Source organism: Carcharodon carcharias, chromosome 10 (genome assembly GCF_017639515.1).
Source record: "Carcharodon carcharias isolate sCarCar2 chromosome 10, sCarCar2.pri, whole genome shotgun sequence".
NCBI classification, from domain to species: Eukaryota; Metazoa; Chordata; class Chondrichthyes; order Lamniformes; family Lamnidae; genus Carcharodon; species Carcharodon carcharias.
In genome coordinates, this window is record NC_054476.1 from 64,709,976 (window position 1) to 64,735,034 (window position 25,059).

General features: G+C 42.4%; 1 protein-coding gene across 4 annotated transcripts in view; it reads right to left on the reverse strand.

Annotated features, from left to right (window-relative positions):
• Positions 1 to 9,606, reverse strand: part of sigirr (single immunoglobulin and toll-interleukin 1 receptor (TIR) domain) — a 41,491-nt gene extending 31,885 nt beyond the window's left edge. For 3 of the 4 annotated variants that reach the window (XM_041196904.1, XM_041196902.1, XM_041196901.1), the window contains exon 1: positions 9,013 to 9,606. In XM_041196904.1, coding sequence (XP_041052838.1) covers positions 9,013 to 9,142 — 130 coding nt within the window. In that variant the 5' untranslated portion in view covers positions 9,143 to 9,606. Of the gene's footprint in view, positions 1 to 6,210; positions 6,272 to 9,012 lie in introns of all 4 variants that reach the window. The other variant, XM_041196903.1, reaches the window with a different exon arrangement.
• Between the last annotated feature and the right edge of the window lie 15,453 nt (positions 9,607 to 25,059).

Genomic DNA, 25,059 nt, shown 5'->3' on the forward strand with positions numbered 1-25,059 from the left:
CCAAACCCTGCATCGCTCCAGCTCGCCTCCCCCCTTAGGACACTCCTTAAAACCTAACTCTTTGACCAAACTTTTGGTCATCTATCCTAATATTCTTTTATGTGATTTAGTGGCAAATTTTATTTCTAATGCTACTCTGAAGAGCCTTGGGGTGTTTTATTATGTTAAAACTGCTATATATATCCCCAACACATAATGCAGTGGAACACCACTGTCATCATACCTTTCCAATCTGAGGAACTTCTGTTTATCTCTGTCCTTTGCTTTGTACTCACCAAATATTTTTCCATATGAATAATCACATTTTCCTTAATTCTATGCGTCATTATATTTACCATGTCCCTTACCCCATATCTTATAAACCACGTGCAATGTATTTTATTTGACTGCCCCCAGCATTTCTATAAATAATGCAATAAGATTGTTGAAGCATCTTTAGGAATAGGAACATAGTAGACCATTCAACCCCTTGAGACTGTTCCACCCATTCAATTATGGCTGATCTGTACCTCAACTCCATTTCCTATCTTTGATCCAATTCCCTTGAAACCCTTACGTAACAAAATTGATCTCAGTCTAGATCATACCAATCCACCCAGCAACCACAGCCTGAGGGAGTGAATTCCAGTTTCAGTAACCTTTGTGGGAAAATGTGTTTCCTGATTTCATTCTTGAATGGCCTAGCTCTAATTTTAAGATTGTGCCCTCATATACTGGATTTCCCCATCAGAGAAAATAGATTATCTACTCTATCAAATCCTTTTATTGTTTTAAACGCATCAAGGAAATCATATCACAGAATCGTTACGGTGCAGGAGACCGTTCAGCCCATCGCGTCTGCACCGGCTCTCCAAATGAGCATTATGACTTAGTGCCATTCTCCTGCCTTTTCCCTGTGCCCTTATGCTTTGTTTCTATTTAAATAATCATCTCATGCCCTCTTGAATGCCTTGATTGAGACTGCCTCCACCACACTTTCAGGCAGTGCATTGCAGGCTCGAACCACTCACTGTGTGAAAAAGGTTTTTTCTCACATTACATTTGCTACTTTTGTAAATCACTTTAAATCTCGATCCTTTTACAAGCGGGAACAGTTACTCCCTATCTACTTTATCCAGCCCTCTCATGATTTTGAACACTTCTATCGAATCTCCACTTATCCTTCTTCTCTCCAAGGAGAACAGTCCCAACTTCTCCAATCTATCCTCATAACTGAAGTTTCTCATCCCTGGAACCATTCTTGTAACCTCTTCTGCACTATCTCCAGTGCGTTCACATCCTTCTTACGTAGTGTGGCACCCAGAGCTGTACACAATACTCCAGCTGAGATCTTACTCGTGTCTTACATAAGGTCAGCATAAGCTCCTTGTTATTGTACTCTATGCCCCTACTGGTAATGCCCAGGACACTCTATGTTTTATTAACTGCTCTCTCCACCCATTCTACCACCTTCAATGATTTATGCACATATACACTCATGTTCCTCTGCTACTCCACCCCCTTAAGAATTGTACCCCTTATCTTATATTGTCTCTCCATGTTCTTCCTACCAAAATGCATCATCTCACACATCTCCACATTGAACTTCATCGGCCACCTATCTGCCCACTCGTCAGCTTGTCTATGTCCTTTTGAAGTTCTATACTGTCCTCACAGTTTACAGTGCTTCCAAGTTTCGTATCATCCACAAACTTTGAAATTGTCCCCTGCACACCAAGATCTAGATCATTAATATATATCAGGAAAAGCAAGGGTCCCAAAACTAACCCCTGGGGGACTCCACGACAAACCTTCCTCCTACTCGAAAAATATCCATTGATCATTACGCTCTATTTCCTATTACTCAGCTAATTCCATATCCATGTTGCTACTTACCCTTTTATTCCATGACTGTCTTTTTTATTCTATTATCTCTCAACCTTATAAACTCAAGGAAATGCAAGCCAAGTTTATGCACCTTGTCCTCAATATCTAACCTTTTAGTCTTGATGTCATTCTGGCTGATTCACACTGCAACATTTCCTCAGGTGCCCAAATGGAATTTTGTACTGTAGATGGGACCTGATCAAGGCTCTGTATAACTGAAGCATAATTTCCTGCCCGTTGTATTTCAACCTCCCAAAAGCCAACATTCCTTAGACTTCCTGATTACTTTTTGTACCCAAGGACCAGCTTTTAGCAAAACATGTACTTGAACATTCAAAGCCCTTTGCATTAGGAAAATATTCTAATTTGTCTTTCTTGGATCGAAAGTGTGAGACCTGAGAGTTATAATCGTAGAAAGTTTATGACATAGACGGAGGCCACTTGGCCAACTGTCTCTGTGCCAGCCGAAAAACGAGCCATCTAATCCCACTTTTCAGCATTTTGTCCGTTGCCCTGCAGGTTAGAGCACTTCAGGTGCATGTCCAGATACTTTGTAAATTAGTTGAGGAGGTTTTGCCTCTATTACCCTTCCAGGCAGTAAGTTCCAGACCCCCACAATCCTCTGGATGAAGAAATTTTTTTCCTCATCTCCCCACTAATCTTTCTACCAATTGTTTTAAATCTATTCCACCTCGTAATTAAACACTCTGCTAAGGTAAAAAGGTCCTTCCTATTCACTCTATCCAGGCCCCTCACAATTTTGTACATGTCATTCAAATCTCCCCTCAGCCTCTTCTGTTCAAATGAGAGCAATCCCAGCTTATCCAATCTTTTTCATAGCTGAATTTTTCCAGTCTTGGCAACATCCTTGTAAACTTTGTGGAACCCTCTCTAGTACAATTACATCCTTTTTGTAATGAGAAGACCAGAACAGCACAGTACTAAAGTTGTGGCCTAACTAATGATTTATACAGTTCAAGTATAACCTCCCTGCTCTTATATTCTATATCTCAGCTAATAAAAGGAAAGGATTCCAAATGTCTTAACTGCCTTATTGACCTGTCTTGCTATCTTCTGGGATCTGTGGACATTCACTCCAGAGTCCCTCATTTCCTCTACACCTCAGTATTCTCCCATTTATTGTGTTTTCCATTGCCTTCTTTGATCTCCCCAAATGCATCGTCCCATACTTCTCCGGGTTGAATTCCATTTGCCACTTTTCTGCCACCTGACTAGTTCATTGATATCTTCCTACAGTCTGCAGCTATCCTCCTCACTATTAACCACGTGTCCAATTTGAGAGTCGCCTACAAACTCCTTGATCATCCCCCCTACATTTCCATCCAAATTGTTAATACATACCACAAAAAGCAGGGAACCTACTGAGCCCTGTGGAACCCCAGTGGAAACACCCTGCCAGTCTCAAAAACACCAATCAACAAATACTCTCTGTTTCCTGCCACTGAGCCAATTTAGTATCCAGCTTGCTACATTCCCTTGGATCCTATGGGGCTTTTATTTTTTTTAAACCAGACTGCCAGGTGGGACCTTGTCAAAAGCCTTGCTAAAATCTATATTCTTGACATCAACTGCGCTACCCTCATCAATCCTCCTTGTTACTTCCTCAAAAAATTCAATCAAGTTGGTCAGTCATGAACTTCCCTTAAAAAATCCATGTTGATTATCCTTGATTAACCTGTGGCTTTCTAAGTAACAGTTTATCCTGTCTCTCAGAATTGATTCTAATAATTTGCCCATTACTGAGGTTAGAATGACTGGCCTGTAATCATTCTATCTATACCTCGCTCTGTTTTTAAAGAAAGCTACAACGTTAGCAGTCCTCCAATCCTCTGGTATCACACCTGTAACCAGTAAGGATTGGAAAATGATGATCAGACCCTCCGTAATTTCGTCCCTGGCTTTTTTCAACAGCCTGGGGTACATTTCATCCGGCCATGGTGATTTATCCACTTTCAAGGATGCCAATCCCATTAATATTTCCTCTCTACCTATGTTTATCACATCCAATACTTTACACCCCTCCTCCTCCCCCTCAAGTACAATATCTACATTGTCTCCCTCTATTGTGAAGACAGATGCAAAGTATTCATTAAGAACCATACCAAATTCTTCTGCCTCTACACATAGGTTGCCTTTTGGTCTTTTATGGGCCCTACTCTTCCCTTAGTCATTCTCATTTTCACTTTGATTTTGCTTGCTGATATTCTTTCATGCCCCCTTTGCTTTTCTAATTTCCTTTTTGATTTCATTCCTCCACTTTCTATACTCATCTTGGCTTTGTGTAGTATTGAGTTCACCCTGTTGGTCATAGCTTTCCTTTTCAGCCTTTTCTTGCCCTACAAACTCCTTGCATGAGGGGGCTCTAGATATGGTCAAACTGCCCATTTAACTTTATGGGAATGTGTTTACTCTGAACACTTTGAAGTCTCCCTCCTTGAATGCCTCCCACTGATTTACCTTCAAGTAGCTGTTTCCAGTCCACTTTTGCTAAATCACTTCCCTACAATGAACTCCATCTGCCACAGTTTTGCCCACTTTGTCTATGTACAACTCTTTGCAACTTCCTGCTTCTAACATTACAACTTACTGTGCTTCCTGTTATATGGCAGGTGGTTTTGCATGGCTGACCAAATCCACAAGGGAAACTCGGCCACGCTATCACAACTATTTTGCAATTTGTTATTACGAGAAGGCTTGCGCACTGAAGTGATAAATCCACCACTATCTTTAGAGATTTTAAAGATTAAATTAAAACATTTATTAACAAGAAAAAAAATTAAAACACACACACAAGATTACAGTTTCAGTTCTAACAGTTCCCAAAATTTCTACTCAGCCAGACTCCTGACTACACACCCCCTTGAAAGCAACAGTCCTAATAGATTTCAAATTTATAAAATCATTCAGTAACATTACCACAAACTCACTGGACAATGGATTTCCAAAGGCTTTGAACACAACTTTGGTTACTGGAACAGCAAACTTCTTCAGTGGCGAAAGGCTTCCCCCCCAGTCTGATTCACACAGTCACCTTTCAAGATCTCACATGGCCATACCTCACACAGCCTTCCATCCTTCTTTAGATATATTTTATCCTTTTTGATTTGTAAATCTCATTGTTTCCACTTGCCTTTAAAGTTACTTTTCCCAGTATATAAAAAAACTTTCATGTTCTCGTTCTGGCCAGCACTTTTGGGAAAAATCAACGTAATAACCTTTCCTTATTTACCTTGCCAGTTGTAAACATTTTCCATGTCCCTCTGAAAATCAAACACTTCTCCAATTATCTAAAAATGAAAATTCCATATCTACTGACCTCAACCTAGCTTTACTCATCTCTATTTTAAATGCCTGTTTTTACACCTCACTTCTTTGATAATTTAAACCTTGCAGTTGTCATCTCTAGTTTAATTAAGTTAGCCACACACACAGAACCATACATACACACACACACACAAACATAAACCTGCTTTGAAGTATCCCATAGTAATGTTAGGAAAAACATGACAGTCCTTTAACAGTCCTGACATAGTGGCATCTGAAAACTTGGATGCACAACTGACTATTCTTTCATACAAGTTATTGATATACATGGAGAGGAGTCGAGGCCCCAGTGCAGATCCCAGGTGAACATCACTCTATACAGGCAAAACACTGCAGATGCTGGAGACCTGAAATAAAAACAGGAAATGCTGCAAAAACTCAGCTGGTCTGGCAGCATCTGTGGGGAGAGAAACAGAGTTAACATTTTGAATACAATGTGACTCTTCTTCGGAACTTGTTCGCCTTCATTGCTTTCCATTTCCCTCTTAGTAGTTGATAAGATGTTTACCAAAGCTCACTTTCACAGCCTCATCTCCTTCCTCAGTAGCTGCCTCAGGCTCTGACTTACCCCATCTGGATTCCAACTGAAGTTCCATCCTTCACCTTTCAAATCCACCCAAAATTATAGGTATCTCTGAGACACAGTCTGATCTCTCAGACTGCTTTCACTGCATCCCAAGATCCACACTCGGTGCTATGCGCTGCCATATCTACACACTCAACCTCTCACTCCAGCCGCACCAACTCATCCTATCTTAAAGCTGCGCTGGTCCCCAGTTTAATTTCATTCTTCCTCTCATTCAACGCCTTAACAAGAAACTTTTTCTCTTTCTTTCAGGTGTTAAGGAAGGTAAGCTCCAACACCCCTCTAGGTTCTTTTGACACCTTTATTTCATTTCAACAATTTCCAGTTTCCTGGCCCTATCCGCTACCTCTTCACTGTGGACATCCAAATCCCTCTACACCTCTATTCCCCACCAAGAAAGTTTGAGGGCTCACCATTTCTTTCTCGAACGGAGGCCCAATCAGTCCCCATCCACCATCATCCTCCTTTGCCTGGCTGAAAAAAAAGTTCCAAAGAAGAGTCAAATTGGACTCGCAACGTTAACAATGTTTCTCTCTCCACAGATGCCGCCAGATCTGTTCCGTTTTCCCTGCACTTTGTTTTCATGGCACTCAATACATCTCATCAACCAGAGCATATTCTCTTTATCTCTACCTTCTAACCAACTACTAATCCATCTCAGAAGGTTACCTCTAATTCTATGCACTTGCATTTTTCTCAAAATCCCTAACTGATCCTGATAAATTCAAGTTTTTCCAAACACTGAAAAGAATGTAGAGAGGAATAATTTAGAAACTGTCTTTCAAAATCTTTGCTGAAAATTAGTCAAAAATAAACTTAGAGCAGATATCAGAAAAAAGTTGTTTACCCAAAAATGATGGGTATTTGGAATGATTTTCCAGGCAAAATGAAGATTAAAACATTAAAGACAGTCAAAATACAAGTGGATATTAAATTGGAAGGGTTAGGATATTAAGGGATTTCCAATCTTCATATTTTATATTTACACTGATCCCTCAAACAGCCCCCTAGAGAATGAGTCTGCCTCATGACAGGCATATCCTTTAAATCAAAGGCTAACAGGGGGGCATTAGATTAAAGTGATAAGCAACTTCTACACGTCACAGGTTATGAAAGTCTGCAAAACCATGGTGGTCGAGAGGTGCAAATGTTCCATGCAAGTCCTTCTATCATGCCGAAATCAAATGTCCATCATATAGCTATTCGTAACTTCTGGGGAGAAGGGAGAACAATCAAAGGAAAAAGTGCATTCAACTTGATGGTGAAAGAGTTAATATCTGAGCCAGTCAAACCTTCAGTTCTGTACACAGGTACTTTGTACCTTTCCATTACCTGGAGCCACACAGTATAGGATTTAACCGAACAGCAGGTGTTGTGTAAACACTGTTCTATCTGCCAGTATCTGACTCACCCTCACATGACATAGCTCAGCACTTTAAGCTGCTCTCTCACTGCCCATGTAACATGTCACACAGACTCTTTGGGCCCAAAATATATAGATTCACAGAGATGACAGATGGAGCTGGGGAAAGCAAAACTATTAAAAGGTGTGGCACGGGTGAATTGCCTAAGGGCATGCTGGTGAATTGAGAGTGTGCAACACTGTTCCCATGGTTTTGAGAACCAATCATGATGTGCAAGTTCCAGAGCAGCTGCACACTTGCCCACTGGGTCTGGTTTCCTATCAGGAAGTTTCCCCTGGGCCAACAGAACAAACTACTTGCACAGTATTCCATACTGGGCCTTAACCAACTTGAGGAAAGCCCATTATCAAGAGTGATTCTGAACATTTTTAAAAAACTACAGTAATTGTAGGAAATATGTCCTAATTGGAATAATTACACAAGAAAAAAATGCAAGCTGACCGACATCAACACTATCCCCTGCAAACCTCAAGCCCCCTCCTCCCGCTCCCCATTTGACTGGTAACAATACTTTATCATACTTTGGGATTCAATTCACTCAAACTAGGAGTCTGATTCTGTGCTTACAACTGGATAAAAGTACAACAGATGCAACAGTCTTAACCATGACATTAAGATTTTCAATCAGACTAGTTCTATAGCAAAAACAGAAAATGCTGGAAACACTGAGCAGGTTATGGCAACATCTACAAAGAGAAAAACAGAATTAACATTTCAGGTCGATGACCTTTCCGCAGAACTTGAACAACTTTTAGTTCTAATGAAAGGTCATCAATCTGAAATGCTAATGCTGTTTCTCTCTGATACTGCCAGGCCTGCTGTACATTTCCAGTATTTTTAAAAAATTATATATGTTAATATATTATATATTATGCATATATAATTGTCCTCAATCTCAAACCTTCACGTTTATTTTTCCAATTTTCTCCTTTGCTCTTTTAAAGTTGCCAAATCTTGTTGGAATATAGTTCCACAAACTCTAGCAGCCTTCCAGTACTTTATCCGTTTAGTCATTTTTTGTGCATGAACGAACCTGGGCAATGAATGTTGGCAATATATTCAACATATTGCAAAACCATCAACCATCTGAACAACATTGTCTCTGCCAGCATCACAGGGAGGTTTGCTCTAGGCATAAGCTCCTCACAAAGATAGCAGACAATTTGGGGAAAGCCTTGGTAACATTATCAACAGCTCTTAAACACTTTTTGATATGACCTAAAACAGCTGCAGTAATCCACATTTAGGATATAAGTCCACATACTTAAAGTGTACCCTCCATTCTCAAGACATCTTTATCATACTTTAAACAGTGCTCACAGGCTAAGGCCTGTGATTCTTCCTTTTAATTGACTGGGAATACATCCTTATGTAAAGCCTGAAGAATAGCTGATTATGCCAATTCAGGCAAATTAACTACTTTTTTCTCCTTTACACCAATCCAAAAACCTAACTCCAACTAAATTTTTGATCATCCCTGCTAATCTCCTTCTTTGACTTGTCATTCATTTTCTTTGATTATGGCTTTCTGAAGTGTTTTAGGATGTTTTTCCACATTAAATGCATTGTGCAAATGCAAGCTGTTTCTTTTTTATATTCTGATTTGTACATTTTCTATTTCAGATTAAGATTTCCAACAGCTGCTTTTACTTTCTTACCCAAGGGTTTGCATTCTGAGTTTGCTTTCTCCTGAAAATATATACAAGAGTTACAAGTCACATTGATACTAAAATTACAGACTGATACTAGATTGATGAGGCCTACTTTATAGCTGATACCTACAGATCTTACCTGGTTTTGAGATGCCATTTCTCTTCAGACCATTTGCGTCAGCATTTCCAGCTCTGCTAACCAGCATACAGAGAGTCAATACTGAACAGGAACTTCGAAACCAGGCAAATTTCTTGCTCTCCCACATCATATCGGTGTGCCTTTTTAGATGGTGATTGCCACAGGACGGACGACTAAATTATCAGATTTTGGTGTATCAGAAAATAATGAGGCACAAACTCACTGCAATATCTGCGTGTATTTCTCGGATTCCAAAATGGCAAACTCTGTTGGCTGTCCAGGTATCCGAGAATTGAATACAGATCACAAATTCGTATGGAATCCAGGTGAGTCTCCAGGTTATATGCCAGCATATAAACTACATGTCTTCCAGCTAAATCAAATCCCAGATTTCAAATAACGCCAATGATATATAGGAATTAACAGTGCAAGAGTGTACCTGCCGCAAATCCAAGAGTTAAATTGCAGCTAATAATTTCTGCATTCATTACAATTATCTGAGTCCAAGCTCTCTATTGTTTTTAACGTTTTCTCTGTAAATCCATCAGCAAGAATTAATGACTGCAGCTTCCTCACGGCTCCATAGCCGCCTGCAGCAGGTGCGCTGTCTCTGGCAGCCAGCGCTCTGCATGCTGGGTTTATAGTCCTGGCGGCTGCGTTTCTGAACCTGAATGGGCGAGGAGTAAGCGCAGTGAGGACTACAAATCCCGAAATGCATCGTCTACTGGCGACACAGCTCAACACACGGCAGCAAAGGAGCCAGGTGAGAAGGGGGAGGGACAAAAATGGAAGGGCGATATCGGGGAGGGTAATTGGAACATTCCGGAGGCAGGGCTTGGAGGGGATTACTGGGAAGGGGCATGGAACAATGAGAGGAGCATTGGAAGTTGAACAATAGGGAGGGAACACTGAGGAAGAAGCACTGGAACAATGAGGAGAGATCACGTGAGGGCAATGGGGAGGGAGTTCTGGGGAGGATCACTGGAACAATGGGAAGGAAGCATTGTGGAGGATCACTGGAACAATGGGAAGGAAGCATTGTGGAGGGTCACTAGAACAATTGGGATGGAACACTAGAACATCATAGAGAACACAGGTGGACCACTGGAACTGTGGGGAGTGAGCATTCGAACAATGAGGAGGAAGCACTGGAACAATGAGAGAGCACCGGGGAAGGTCACTAGGGCACTGGAGAGGGCCATTGGAACAATGGGGGGCACTGGGCAGGGTCACTGGAACAATATGGAAAGAACACAAGAGAAGGTTACTTGAACAATATAGAGGGAGCAAGGGAAGGGTCACTGGAACAACGAGGGAGTCCTGAGGAAGGTCACTGGAACAATGAGGAAACTCTGGGAAGCCACCCTGGAACAATGGAGAGTATTGGGGAGGGTCTCTGGAAAACTGGTGAGGGAGCCATGTGGAGGGATCTGAAACAATGGGAAGGGTCCCTGGGACAATATGGTGGGAGCACTGGGAAGTGAGGACAGGAACAACGGAGAGGGGGCACTGTCGAGGGTCACAGGAACAATGAGATGGTCACTGGAATAAGCGAGTGGGACACTGGGGAGGGGCAGTGGTACAATGTTAAGGGAGCACTGGTGCAGGTCAATGGAACAATGATAGATCATTGAAATAATGGGGAGGGGCACTTGAACATTGGGGAAAGGCTCTAGAACAAAGGGAAACAATGGGAAAATACCTATTAGAAGAGCCAATTTCAGTGATTTAAGAGATCTAGCACAGGTCAACTGGAAACAGATTGGCCAGAAAACCAGTAAATGTGTTTTTGGCAGGCTTCAGGGTGGAGATACTTTGGGGGCAAACCAAGCACATTCCATAAAGGAGGAAAGGTGATGCTTCCAAAGCTAGAGTTCCCTGGACGACAAAGGAAATAAAGGTTAAAATAAAACAGAAAAAGGAAACTTATGACAATGCCAGGTACAGGATGCAGTAGAAAACCAGGCAAAATAGTGTGCAGAGTAAAATTACAAAAAAGAGGAGTTCCAAGTCAGGAACCTTCAGGTGTGGTTGTACTCATGCCGTATGCTGCCCTTGTTCTTCCAGGCAGTAGAAGTCACAGGTTTGAAAGTTACTGGTGAAAGAGAATTGTGACTTGCTGCAGTGCATCTTGTAGGTAGTACAGACAGAATGCGCAGTGGTGGAGCGAGTGAGTGTTTAACATGGATGAGGTGACAAAGGCCTGGATTTTCATTCTCGAGGAGGTTGCACAGAGACATGAAATCTCCTGGCTCGCAACACCCGCCTCAGGAAAAACTGCCCCGAATGGCTCGATTTTCACTCTGGGGTGTGGGTGAGGGTGAGAGGAGGAGTCAGGCCCACCGAATCTGGAAGCAGTAGCAGAGGCAGGCCCTGTATGGGGACCACGTCTTAGGTGCAGTATAAAAGGCCAACCTGTAGAGAGTTCCTGTTGTGATCCAGGAAGTTGATGAAAGAGCTGCTGGATCTGAGAGGAGATATCTATCAGGAGTCAGGTCAGCACTAACTGGATGTTGACACTGGGAGAGATGCCCTATCATTGACCTTCCATATGTAGACATTACTGCTGCAAATTTACCTTGTAATGAAGGAGCATAGTCTAGAAGTTAAGGCTGGCAAAGCTTCACAAGATGCAGTCATGGAGTTGGCAGCATCTTGGCAGCACCAGCTGCTCACAACACATTGACTTAGATTAGCATAATGCCACAGGGAATCACAGCTAGATACCCATGCAGAATCTTTGCCTTTCCACTTGTCCCCCCAGCTCGTTGTTGGGGATGGAGAATTGCCCATAGCAGGTGCTAAAGAGGGTGTTATAGGCATTTTAGAACATGATGCTAATGGTAGAGGTGATCCTGTTGGCGCACTAAGCAGAAGGGGACTTTGGTATGAGATGAAGTACAAAGGTTGGGTTGCATGATAAGGGCACTGTGATTCTGATTAAGGATAATGGCTTGTATCCAAGCATGCTTTCACAATGTCAAGGGCTTACTTGCCAAACACTCTTCATATACAGTATAAATTGTCTTCCCCCTATTTTGATATCCTTGTAAAGTGTCCTGAATAGTGCAAGACATGGGAACATAGGAACTGGGGACAGAAGTAGGCAATTCAGCCCCTCGAGCCTGCCCATTACAATCATGGCTGATCTCATTTTGGCCTCAACTCGAATTTTCTGCCCTCTCCCCATAACCTTTCAACCCATTACTAATTAAAAATCTGTCTATCTCCACCTGTAAATTTATTCAGCGTCCCAGCATCTACTGCATTCTGAGGTAGTGAATTCCACAGATTCACGACCCTTTGAGAAAAGTAATTCCTCCTCATCTCTGGTTTAAATCTACCTCCCCTTAGCCTAAAACTATGGCCTCTCCTTTTAGAATGCCTCACAAGGGGAAACATCCGCTTCACGTCTACTTTGTCTATCCCCTTTAGCATCTTATATACCTCAATTAGATCTCCTCTCATCCTTCTAAACTCTAGCGAGTATAGGCCTAAACTGCTCAATCTCTCCTCATAAGACAAGCCCCGCATCGCTGGAATCAATCTAGTGAACCTCCTTTGAACCGCCTCCAGTGCAACTACATCCTTCCTCAAGCAAGGGGACCAAAACTGCACACTGTACTCCAGGTGCGGTCTCACCAATGCCTTGTACAATTGCAACAACACTTCCCTATTTTTATACTCTATTCCTTTAGCAATAAATGCTAAAATTCCATTTGCCTTCCTTATTACCTGTTGTACCTGCATACTAGCTTTCAGCGATTCATGAACAAGGACACCCAGATCCCTCTGCACTGAAGCATTCTGAAGTTCTTTCCATCTAAATAATAAGTCGCCTTTTTATTCTTCCGACCAAAATGGATAACTTCACACTTATCCACGTTAAACTCCATCTACCAAATTTTGGCCCATTCACCTAACCTGTCCATATCCATTTGTAAATTTCTTATTTCTTCATTGTAACTTACTTTCCCATCTATTTTGGTGTCATCTGCAAATTTAGCTATAGTACCTTCTATCCCTGAATCCAAGTCATTAACATAGATTGTAAATAGTTGGGGCCCAAGGACCGAACCCTGTGGCACCCCACTAGTTACAGCTTGCCATCCAGAAAAAGACCCATTTATCCCGACTCTCTGCTTTCTGTTGGTTAGCCAGTCCTCTATCCAAGCTAATATATTACCCCTAACTCCGTGTGATCTTATCTTGTGTATTAATCTTTTGTGCGGCACCTTATCAAAGGCCTTCTGGAAGTCCAGATATACTATATCTACAGGATCCCCATTATCCACTTTGCTTGTCACATCTTCAAAGAACTCTAGCAAATTAGTCAAACATGATTTACTCTTCATAAAACTATGCTGACTCTGATGGATTGCATTTTGACTTTCCAAATGCCCCATTACTACTTCCTTAATAATGGATTCCAACAATTTCCCAATGACAGACGTTAAACTATCTGGTCTATAGTTTTCTATTTTCTGCCTCCCCCCCCTTTTTGAATAAGGGCATTATATTAGCATTTTTCCAATCCACTGGAACCTTTCCAGAATCCAGGGAATTTTGGGATATTATAGCCAATGCATCTGCAATCTTTGCTGCCACTTCCTTTAAAACCCTGGGATATAGGCCATCATGTCCTGGGGACTTGTCACCATTTAATCCCAATAGTTTGCTCAGTACCTTTTCTCTAGTGATGGTGATAGTTCTAAGTTCCTCCTTCTCTATATCCTCTGCACTACCTGTTATTATTGGGGTGGTACTAGTGTCCTCCACTGTGAAAACCAAGGCAAAATATTGATTAAGCATCACTGCCATTTCTGCGTTCCCCACTGTTAACTCTCCTGTCAAATCCTCCAAGGGACTAATGTTCACTTTAGCTACTCTCTTTCCTTTTATATACTTTTAGAAGCTTTTGCTATCAGTTTTTACATTTTGCGCTAGTTTTCTTCCTTTGCTCTTTTTATTATTTTTTTAGTAACCATTTGCTGATCTTTAAAAGTTTCCCAATCTTCCAGCCTGCCACTGACCTTTGCAATTTGGTATGTCTTAGTTTTTGCCTTTAAGTTATCTTTAACTTCCTTGCTTAGCCATGGATGCTTTTTCCCCCTCTTACCATCTTTCTTCCTCATTGGGATATATTGTACTTGGGAGGAATTGAATATCTCCTTAAATATCTGCCACTGTTCATCAACTGTCCTACCTTATACTCTTCCTGCCCAGTCCACTAGGGCCAAATCTGCCCTCATGCCTATATAGTTACCTTTGTTTAATTCCAGAACACTAGTATGGGACTCAAGTTTCTTGCTCTCAAAAACTTTGACATGTCTCTTTTTTTTAGCAATAAACTTACCTCCTTTCACACACGTCCCAGCAGCAATCATCCACTACTCCCCACCACTCAACGTCCACCCTGGGCTGCATCATTCCTCAGGCATCAGGAGGAGGAAGAGATGTCCAAGGAGGCAGAATCATATCTGACTAGTACATGCTCCACTAACACAGCTACTAGCATTTTCAAGGGATGTAGTGTGCATTTAGAATTGGTGACACATGCTGAAGGGCATCACACCAGAGTGAAGGGGACATGTCCAAGTCCAAGACATCTATGCACAGTCCTGCCTTGGAGAAGGGAAGACAGTCGCAATGATGCTCCAGTAGGCACTGAGATAGAGCCTCAGGAGTCATCTTGTGGGACATAGTACTTGCAGCATCAGCAGCAAATGTGTGGACATCTAGCAGAGTTCCCTGAGGCAATGCAAGCTCACGTACTTCAAATGGAAGAGTCCGTGGCAGTGATGAGTTCGACTTTGTCTTGGGGGCTTGAATGCATGAACTCTAATCATGAGAGAATGGTCAACCTCATAGAGAGACATATGCAGCATCGCTCAGAGTGCATGCAAGAGCAGTGTAACTTCCTCAAAGGGTTCAAGGCTAATTCAGTAGCCTGGAGAAATGTGTTCAAAATATGAGTGCTGATCTGCAAGGAATATATGAGGAGCTGCATTCCCATACTGGACATTCGCACTGGTGGCTCAACAGTTGCTGAAATTGATGACTGCTCAGTCCCAGCTAACACACCTGAAGACCAACCTAGGGCTATAGAGGTTAGTGAGGAGGATGAGAGCATCTCAGCACCCTCATTTTCTTCTAACTCACCAGCACCCCCTGACCAGAGCCCTCGATTGTGGTACATGTCCCAGTGACAATGGCTGCCCCTGCAGGAGATAGGTCCCCACGAGTTTATACACAACAAGGACTCTTCAATGCCATATAGCTGGTGAGGTGAGCAGCCTGCCTCCATCTCCTTCGAGGCACCAGTGGTGGTGGGGAGCACCATGTAGGAGTGTTCGTGAGTACAGGGTGCTGCTATGACTTGATTACTGATGAGTTCACCGTGGTTATATTTAATAGCACTTTGTTAAGATCATAGTTAATCACTTTGTAAATACACATACCAGGTCAAAGGAATGTTTTGGGCTGTTTTTATATATTAATACCTTCAATTAAGATGTTAACAGAGAGCAGGAGGTTCTTATCTTTGGCATCGGAGACTGCATCCTGAAGCTCATATCTCATTGACACCATCAGGAGAAAGGGGGTGCCTGTGTATGTCTGCCAGTGGAAGGCTGGTTCCTTATCCAGACCTTCACATAAGGTAGTAGTCCTTCAACGGTTGCTGATTGAGAGGTGCCTTGCAGCATTTGTTCTCCATTTATGATTGACCTTCCCTCAAAAGCAATGATGAGACTCAATGATCAAATCCAGTTTATCTGTTGTACTTCAAGCATAAGTGCTATAAGGCAGTCATCTGTATGTGATTATTACACGGTGACAAAGTGGATTCCCCACAAGTCAAGATACCATGTATGCTCCGGAGAAACATGCTTGTGTGGTATCTCCCTGCCAACTGAAGCCTTTACCTTCTAGGTGATAGAGGACATGGTTTCACAGGGAGCCTAGATATCTGGTAGCACTGCATGTTGCAGATGGCACACTGCTGACATTGGGCGCTGGTGGTGAATGGATAATGTGAAAGGTAGTTGAAAGAGTGGCAAACACACATGTGGCATCATCCAAGACAATGTGTAGCTGCTGCAATAGTATTGCCACATACAATCATATCTGCATGTCATAAATCTTAGTCATACTTTCTACTGGCAATCTTGGCTTAGTGGGTATGGTTTGACTAGGCATAAGGGGACGTTTTCTCCAGGACTTTGAAGGCCTCTAACAGCATGGTTGTGAAGAACTTCTCAAGTTGTGTCTGTGGACTATGTTGAGACCAAGGGTTATGACAGTCATGGTTTCAGCCATGCTGCTGAGACTAACCATTAGTATGTCCTATTGGTTTTCTCTCTTGTTGGGGTGGGTTTTTCCCTGAAGATGTTTGGCTTCCATATTAAAGGTCAATTTTGTGGAAGCTGATCACAGGGGCCTAGCTGATGGACTTGGTTATGTATCATATTGTGCACCTAGGAGAATCTGCTCTTTGTTAAGAGGCTCCTGGTGATTTCCCCCACCTGTAAGGAATTGGCCGTGGGTTAATGGACCTGCCCCTCTGGTGGTTTCCCATCGCTGTCCTACTCCTCCTCCTCAGCGTCATCTCCATTGCCTTGGATGGGGGCCTCCTCCTCTTCATTCTCATTATCATCCTCCTCAGATGAGCTAACTGTAGCACTGGCTTCTGTCTCCTGTTTGTAGCTCCCTCTGCTGAGCCATATTGTGCAGCATGCAGCACACCATGACTATTTTGGAAACACTTGCAGGAGAATGCTGGAGTGCTCCCCCAAAGCGGTCAAGACATCTGAGGCACATCTTCAAAATGCCAATAGTTTGCTCAATGATGCTGTGGGTCTGCACATGGCTCTGTCAGCACTGCCTAAAGGGGATTATAAGTCATCTCCTTAAGGGGTATTCCTTGTCCCCCAGAAGCCAACCACAGATCTGTGTTGGGGTCTGGAAAAGCTGAGGCAGCTGTGAATTCATGAGTATAAATGAGTCATGGCAGCTTCCTGGATAACGTGCACATATGTGCAGGAACATATTGTTGTGATTGTACACCAACTGGACATTCAGTGAGTGGAATGATTTTCTATTAATGACGGTATCTGGTTGATAAACTGGTGCTCTTGTGGCAACATGTGTGCAGTCTACAGCTCCCTGTATTTGAGGAAAGCCTGTCAAGTCTACGCTGATACCTCCATGGAGAAGCTTATGTGCTCCCCCACTCGAGCAAAGAAGGTATCTGTTACATATTTGATACTTCTGTGGATGGATGATTGTGAAATATGGCAGATCCTTAGAATGATCTGGCTGTATAAAAATTGAGAGCCACTGTTAGCTTGAGTGCCACTAGCAGGGCATAGGGATCTGTTGACTGTGGTTCCAGATCTTGCTGAACAAATCGCTGTAAACATTTCTCAGGATACTCTCAGCTTTTGTCTTCACTGGTTCTTCACCATGTCAAATTATGGCTATCAGATTCAGTGGACCTTTACCTCAGGCTAATACCTACTGGTCCTCCTCCCTCTCCCACCTGATGCACACTATGCTGCCTCTAACTCCTGGCCGTGTCCCCTGCCACTAGCCTCATGTTCCTCCCGCTCACATGTTTCAAAGATGGTCCTATCCCCATTTCAATAGATTGTTTGGCACTCTGCACACTTGTCCTCTCAACAACCTGGTGCTCTATCCTTCCTTTCACATGGATGCCTGAGCCAGGGAATTATCTTGAAGGGCCGCAGAGATATGGCCTTCCAAAGCCACAGGCCACCTAGAGGTCAGCCACTCACCTCTGTTTGTACTGGTGGACCTTCTGTGGCACATTTTTCTGCACTCTCCAAAAATTTTAGTCTTTTCCTGAGAACTTCCAATAGGTTTAAGACTTTGCCACAAAGTTGTAATTCACACAAGGTAGATTATGGTAATGGCACTGATGAAAATCACTTCTAATTGAACTCAGCTGCACTTTTAAATGTCTTGCTGGATTTGTAACACGCATGCATGAAAACCATCCTACCACCTGCGCCGCCACCCCCCCTCCCCCCGTGTATCTCCCACACCCCCAGCCGAAAATGGTTTCTCCTGGATATCGCGGCAGGACTTCCAGATCCAGGTTCCCAGCACCATTTGGATATGCCGTGGAGCCGCCACAGCTGCACAAAAATCTAGATGAAAATGTCTGCTTTGTCCTGGAATATGTCAAGCTTCTTGAGTGTTGTTGGACATCCAGGCAAGTGAAGAATATACATCAGAATCCTAGATAATGCCTTGTAGATAATGGAAAGGCTTTGGGAAGTCTGGAGGTGAGTGACTCACTACGGAATACCCAGTCACTTAGCTGCCCTTGTAGCCACAGTATTTAAGTAGCCAGTTCAGTTAAGTTTCTGAGTAATGGTGACTGTCAGGATGTTGATGGTGGAAGATTCAGAAGTGGTAATACTGTTGAATGTCAAGGGGAGATGGTTAGATTCTCTCTTGTTGGAAATGGAACTGCGTAACACTTGTGTGAAGCGAATGTTACTTGCCATTTATCGGCCTAAGGCTGAATTTTGTCAGGGTCTTGCTACATGCAGCATGGAGTGTTTCATTATCTGAGGAGTTGTGAATGGAACTGAACACTGAAATCATTAGTGAATATCTCCACTTTTGGCCATATGATGGAGGGAAGGTCATTGATGAAGAAGCTGAAGATAACTGGTCCTAGGACAGTGGCCTGAGGACCTCTTGCAGTGATGTCTTTGTGCTGAGGTGATTGACCTCCAACAGCCGCAATCATCTTCCTTTGTGTTAGGAATGACTCCAGCCAGTGCAAGGTTTTCCATCTGCTTCAATTTTGCAAGGCTCCTTGATGCCGCACTTGGTTAAATGTTGTCTTGAAATCAAGGATGTCGCTCTTGCCCCACCTCTGGAATTCAGCTCTTTAGCGTATATTCGGACCAAGGCTGTAATGAGTTCTGGAGCCAAGCAGAATCCAAACTATGCATTGATGAGCAGGATGTTGCTGAATAGTTGCCACTTAATGTGCTATGGATGCTACCCTTCATTAGTTTGCTGATGATTGAAATTCAACTGATGGGATGGTAATTGGCTAGCTTAGATTAGAACTGCTTTTTGTAGACAGGTCATAGCTGGGCAATTTTCCACATTGTCAGTTGGATACCAGCTTTGTGGCTGTACTGGAATGATTTGGCTAGAAATGCAGCTAGTTCTTAAGCACTATAGTTGGAATGTTATTGGGGAGTGTAGACTTTGCTTTATCTAGTGCACTGAGCTGTTTCTTAATATCACGTAGAGTGAATTGAATTGACTGAAAACTGATATCTATGTTTTCCTTTCTTTATTAATGGGATTTGGGCATTGCTGGTAAGGCCAAAATTTATTGCCCATCCTCAATTGCCTTTAAGAAGGTGGGGGTGAGCCTCCTGTTTGAATCACTGCGGTCCATGCCGTGTAGATACAGCCACAATTTCATGAGGGAGTTCCAAGATTTTGGTGCAGTGACAGTGAAGCAATGATGACTTATTTCCAATTCAGGATGGTTTGTGAGTTGGAAGAGAATTGCAGGTGGTGATGTTCTCATGCCGCCTGCTGACCTTGTCCTTCCAAATGATAGAGGTTCCAGGTTTGGAAGGTTCTGTTGAAGGAGCCTTGGTGAGTTGCTGTAGTGCATCCTGTAGATAGAAGCTTAGACAGATCTATGATACAAAAGGTGATTGTTCGATTCATCATGTCCCTGTCAGCCGACAAAGAGTTACCACCCATATCCACCTTCCAGCTTTTGGTCCGTAGTCATAGGTTACAATGCCTCAGTGCATATCCAAATGTTTTTTAAATGCGATGAGGTTTTCTGCCACTATCACCCTTTCAGGCAATGATTTCTAGATCCCAACCACCTACTGGGTGAAAAAAATGGCACCTTAACTTCCCTAAAATCAACAATCAAAGTAACCAATTACTTAAAGTCTATGCCCTTTGGTGTTTGACCCCTCTTGCTGAGGGAAATAGATCCTTCTTATCCTCTATATTTAGATCCCTCATAATTTTAAACACGTCATTTAAATCTCCCCTCAACCTCCTCTGTTCCAAAGAAAACAATCCCAGCCTATTCAATCTTTCCTCATAGTTAAGATTCTCTGTATCTGGCAACATCCTCATAAATCTCCTCTGTACCTACTCTAGTGCAATCACATCCTTTCTGTACATTTATATATCACTAGCATAACCCCATTTCTGTTATACTCTAGACCTTGGCCAGTAAAGGGAAGTATCCCATAAGCCTTCTTGATCACCTTATCTACTTGTCCTGCTACCTTCAGGAATTTGAAAGTATAGTCATAATAAACAGTGGGAACCGTTTAATGAAGCAAGCAAAATATTCAACAAAAATACATTCCATTGAAAAACAAAAACTTAACAAGAAAGATCCATACATAGCTTTCTAATGAAGTTAAGAATAGTATTAGATTAAAAGATGAGGCTTATAATGTTGCAAAGAGTAGTAGTAAGCCTGAGGATTGGGATTGTTTTAGAAACCAACAAAGGGCCACCAAAATTTTGATAAAAAGGGGAAAAAATAGAATATGAGAGTAAACTAGCCAGGAGTATAAAAACAGATTGACATGGCCTTCCTTCCATCATAAGGTCAGAAGTGGGGATGGTCGCTGATGATTGCACAATGTTCAGCACCATTCATGACTCCTCAGATACTAAAGCAGTCCATGTCCAAATGCAGCAAGACCTGGACAATACCCAGGCTAGGGCTGACAAGTGGCAAGTAACATTTGCGCCACACAGGTGCCAGGTAATGACTATCTCCAACAAAAGAGAATTTAACCATCACCCATTGACTTTCAATGGCATTACCATCACTGAACCCTCCACTATCAACATCCTGGGAGTTACCATTGACCAAAAACTGAACTGGACTAGCCAGATAAATACTGTGTCTACAGCAGCAGGTCAGAGGCTAGGAATCCTGTGATGAGTAACTCACCTCCTGACTCCCCAAAGCCTGTCCGCCATCTACAAGGCACAAGTCAGAAGTGTGATGGAATACTCCCCACTTGCCTGGATGAGTGCAGCTCCCACAACACTCAAGAAGCTTGACAAGATCCAGGACAAAGCAGCCCACTTGATTCGCACCACATCCACAAACATTCACTCCCTCCACTACCAATGAACAGTAGCAGCAGTGTGTACCATCTACAAGATGCACTGCAGGAATTCACCAAGGCTTCTTAGCCAGCACCTTCCAAACCCATGACCACCAACATCTAGAGGAATAAGGCAACAGATATATGGGAACACCACCACCTGGATTTTCATTTCCCCTCCAAGTCACTCACTGTCCTGACTTGGAAATATATTGCCGTTCCTTCACTGTCGCTGAGTCAAAATCCTGGACCTCCCTTCCCAATAGCATTATGGGTGTACCTACACCACATGGACTGCAGCTGTTCAAGAAAGTTGCTCACCACCATCTTCTCAAGTGCAACTAGGGATGGGCAATAAATGCTGGCCCAGCCAGCTAAGCCCGCATTCCCCGAATGAATTAAAAAAAAACTGTAAGAGCTTGTACAAGTGTATGAAAAGGCAGAAAGTTGCTCCATTGAAAATATTTAGGGCTGAGACAGACAAGTTTTTGGTCTCCCAGGGAGACATGTGACATGGGAAGTGGGCAGGAAAGTGAAGTTAAGGCTGATGATCAACCATGTTTATATTCAATGGCAGAACAGGCTCGTGGGGCTGTATGATGTACTCCTGCTCCTACTTCTTATGTTCTAGCTGGACGATGAAAAATGCGCTCTCCTGCAAAGAAGACATTTTTAAACTGAATGCAGAAATACAAACAAGCAAAAAAATAATAAGCCCCGTTGCAAGGGCTGAAAACCTTCCCTCTCTTGCTCAATGAACAAGCTGTTGGAATTCTCTGACAAATTCTAAGCACACCACTAAATTAAAGTAATCCAAGAGAATGTCCATCAACCTGAAAGAAAACCACTAATTCCTCCTCCCCCCACAACATACAACAATGTATGAGTATACCGTTATGTTAGTTGATGTATGTGACCAATAATCACTGGAAATAAAAGTGATTATGCCAACTCTAACTGCAGTACTTGGGATTTACCAAAGGGTAGCAGAGTAGCAGTGCATTTCCCAGAAAATGATAAGACACACTGGTAAAGATAAGCCCAATGTAGATATTTCTGGGCCTATTTTTACTGTTTAGTATGGATTTTTCTGCTAGGGCCTTCTCTACTTATTGGCCCCTTCCATTTAGTGGGAGTATCATTCCTGCTGTGCCTCTTTTATGTTTATTAAATTGCTACCCTCACTCAATTACTGCTGGCTCAATGATTTTGTAATATTTACTTCTTCCATCAATCTGGTGTAACCATTTTCTCCATCTCTGCCAACTGGACTCTCAACTTCTCTGTCCTCTTCCCAAGCTCTCTGCTTGTCCTTCTCTCCTTCTCTTCACTGATATTTTTCCCCTATCTCCGAACCCCTCTCTCTCATCCCTAACTTCACCCCAATTTCTCTTTCTCCCTATCCTCTTTGCTACTTTCCCCAGCTAGTGCCCCCTTTTGCAAGCTCTCCCCTTTCCCTGTTCTCTTCTACATATTGTACACCCACATTCCTTCCCTATCTCCCTCCCAGGTTCTCTGCTTGTCTTTCCTTCGATTATTGTGGTTGGCTCCAACAGGACAGCCGCTTCTTTTAGTCACCAGTTCCACTCTGACACCCGCACCCATGCAGATCTCTTAACATTCCTCCTCTGTCATGTCTCTACACTCTACCTCTTTTAACATTGTTCTACTTCCTTCTCTCCCCATCCTGCCAGCCTCTATCCTACCCTAACTCAATATACCTTTCCCCTCCTTCCTCTCTCCACCAGTCTGATCTTGATCTTCACAGTCCTACCTTAGCCATGTTCCAATTATTTTGGGCCTTCTAACTGCTAGACTGAAAATTGCACTCATTCTTGAATCTTCATTTGCAATGCTAAGGAAGATTCTCTATTTATATTATAATGATCATTTTAAAAAACATAAATTTGCTTCATATTTTAAACTTAAAGTGAAGTTTGATATGATGTTCTACAGTTTACATTATGAAAGCATAAGCTGAGTAGCTGCACGGTTTTCTTGTTTCCCAGGCACACCAGTGAAAGCTAATCTAGACCTCAAGACAAGGATGTATGCTCTGAAGGTGTGTGGACAGTTGGGGTTCACCCAGGAGAGTGATCTAAGACACAAGAATCAAAATAGGAGACCCAAAAATATATCAGATATGCATTTATATTGTTTTAACACTGGTTGTATTTGCTACCTTACATCATATTTGTATATTGTACAACAATTGTAGCAAAATGTAAATAAATGTAAAAAAAAGGGCTGGGATGTGAGATTGCAGTTTCTGCATAAAGTTTTAAATCACAAGCCAAATAAATTGACACAGTAGAAATCACAACAATTGGCAGTCATACATAGAACAGCAGAAATGCATGGGAAATTAACATCCAAACTGCAGCAATATTTAAAAACTTAATCTTATCAAAATATCCAATCAGAAATAATATCTCAATTCAAAGAATCAAATTTGGCTCAAGGGCAGTTATTTACAGTCAACAAGTAGATTTTTATTCCACAATTTTCTTCAATGACAGTATGGTTCATCCAAACTTAGCTCAGTTCACCATTCTTCATGTGTAAGCATAGAGAATAAGGCTTGGATTTTCCATTTTCTGCCAAATAAGGGTTGGGGAGGGTTTGTCCACCACCTTGACCTGTATTATTTTCCTAGGTTAGGGGTCATTAGTTATGCAAGGCAAGTTCCTAGTGCGACACCTATTCCAAACAAGGAAGCTGCCACCATCAAAGAAGATACTGAGGCTCTGTTGCAGGATAACTGTTGTAGGGGAGGGAGCCCATTTAAAGGGGACAGGAACACCCTTAGGAAAGACTCAGGACATTTTTTCAATGAAGGACCTGGACTAGACCGATGCCTTCAAGATTTGAGTGTTTGGGGCCTTTACAGAGTGAGAGATTACTATTATCAACAAACCAATGGCCCTTCTGCTGCGCTGGGGTCTAACCCACTCCACTCATGGTGATTTGAGTAGCTGCAACAGAATATGGAGCAATTGAGTGGGCTTTTAGACCTTGCCTCATGTGCATGCAGAAGGATGGCTTTCCATTTTGCAGCAGATTAGGCCCTGGCTGGTCCACCTGATTTCCTTGAAAATCCAACCCTAAGCATTGGCAACTTACTTGACTGTCAAATTTGTCTTGCCCTACCATCAATACACTCACATTTTCCAGCATTGGGCCTCCTCTTAGCAGACAGAAGTAGGAATTATGCCTGCTATTTTTGTTCCCCACCTAGACAAGGGTGCTGAAGTCAATTACTGTTCTGAGATCACTTAACTTAGCATTTGCTGTTAAGGTATGCAGAGAAACTCATTGCTGACACTGATGAGAAAGAAACACCAGCTGTTTAGGATGAAATCAACATGATATAATCCTGATTGTGATGTTTTCAGTCTGTCAAAGTTTATAGTGAAAAATTAGGAGCCTGCAAATTATCTGCCTCCTGAACTAGAATTAATTCACAATGTTTCTTTAAAGTACAATGCTAATGCTGTGCAACGCATTTCAATTTCAAAATTTCAAGCTGATTACCACCACCAGCTCCTATGGTCCAATAAGCAAGGACAACTCCATTGTAACACTAAGCCATATGAACTAGAAGGCCCCAGGTTTCTTACCCAGTCTGTACTAAGTTAGCTGATCTTAGCCACCTTAGCAGTTCAGAGCTACAACTAGTCTTAGTGCTCAAGGTTCATGTTATTGACTGCAACCCAGTGTCTCTGACTATTAAGTGCAGGCTTAGGCTGATAAATGGCAAGCAATATTTGCATAAGTGCCAGGCAATGACCATTTCCAGCAAGATAGAATCTAACCATCTCACCTTGACATTCAACAACATTGCCACTGCTGAATCCTTCACCAGCCACCATTAATCAGAAACTTA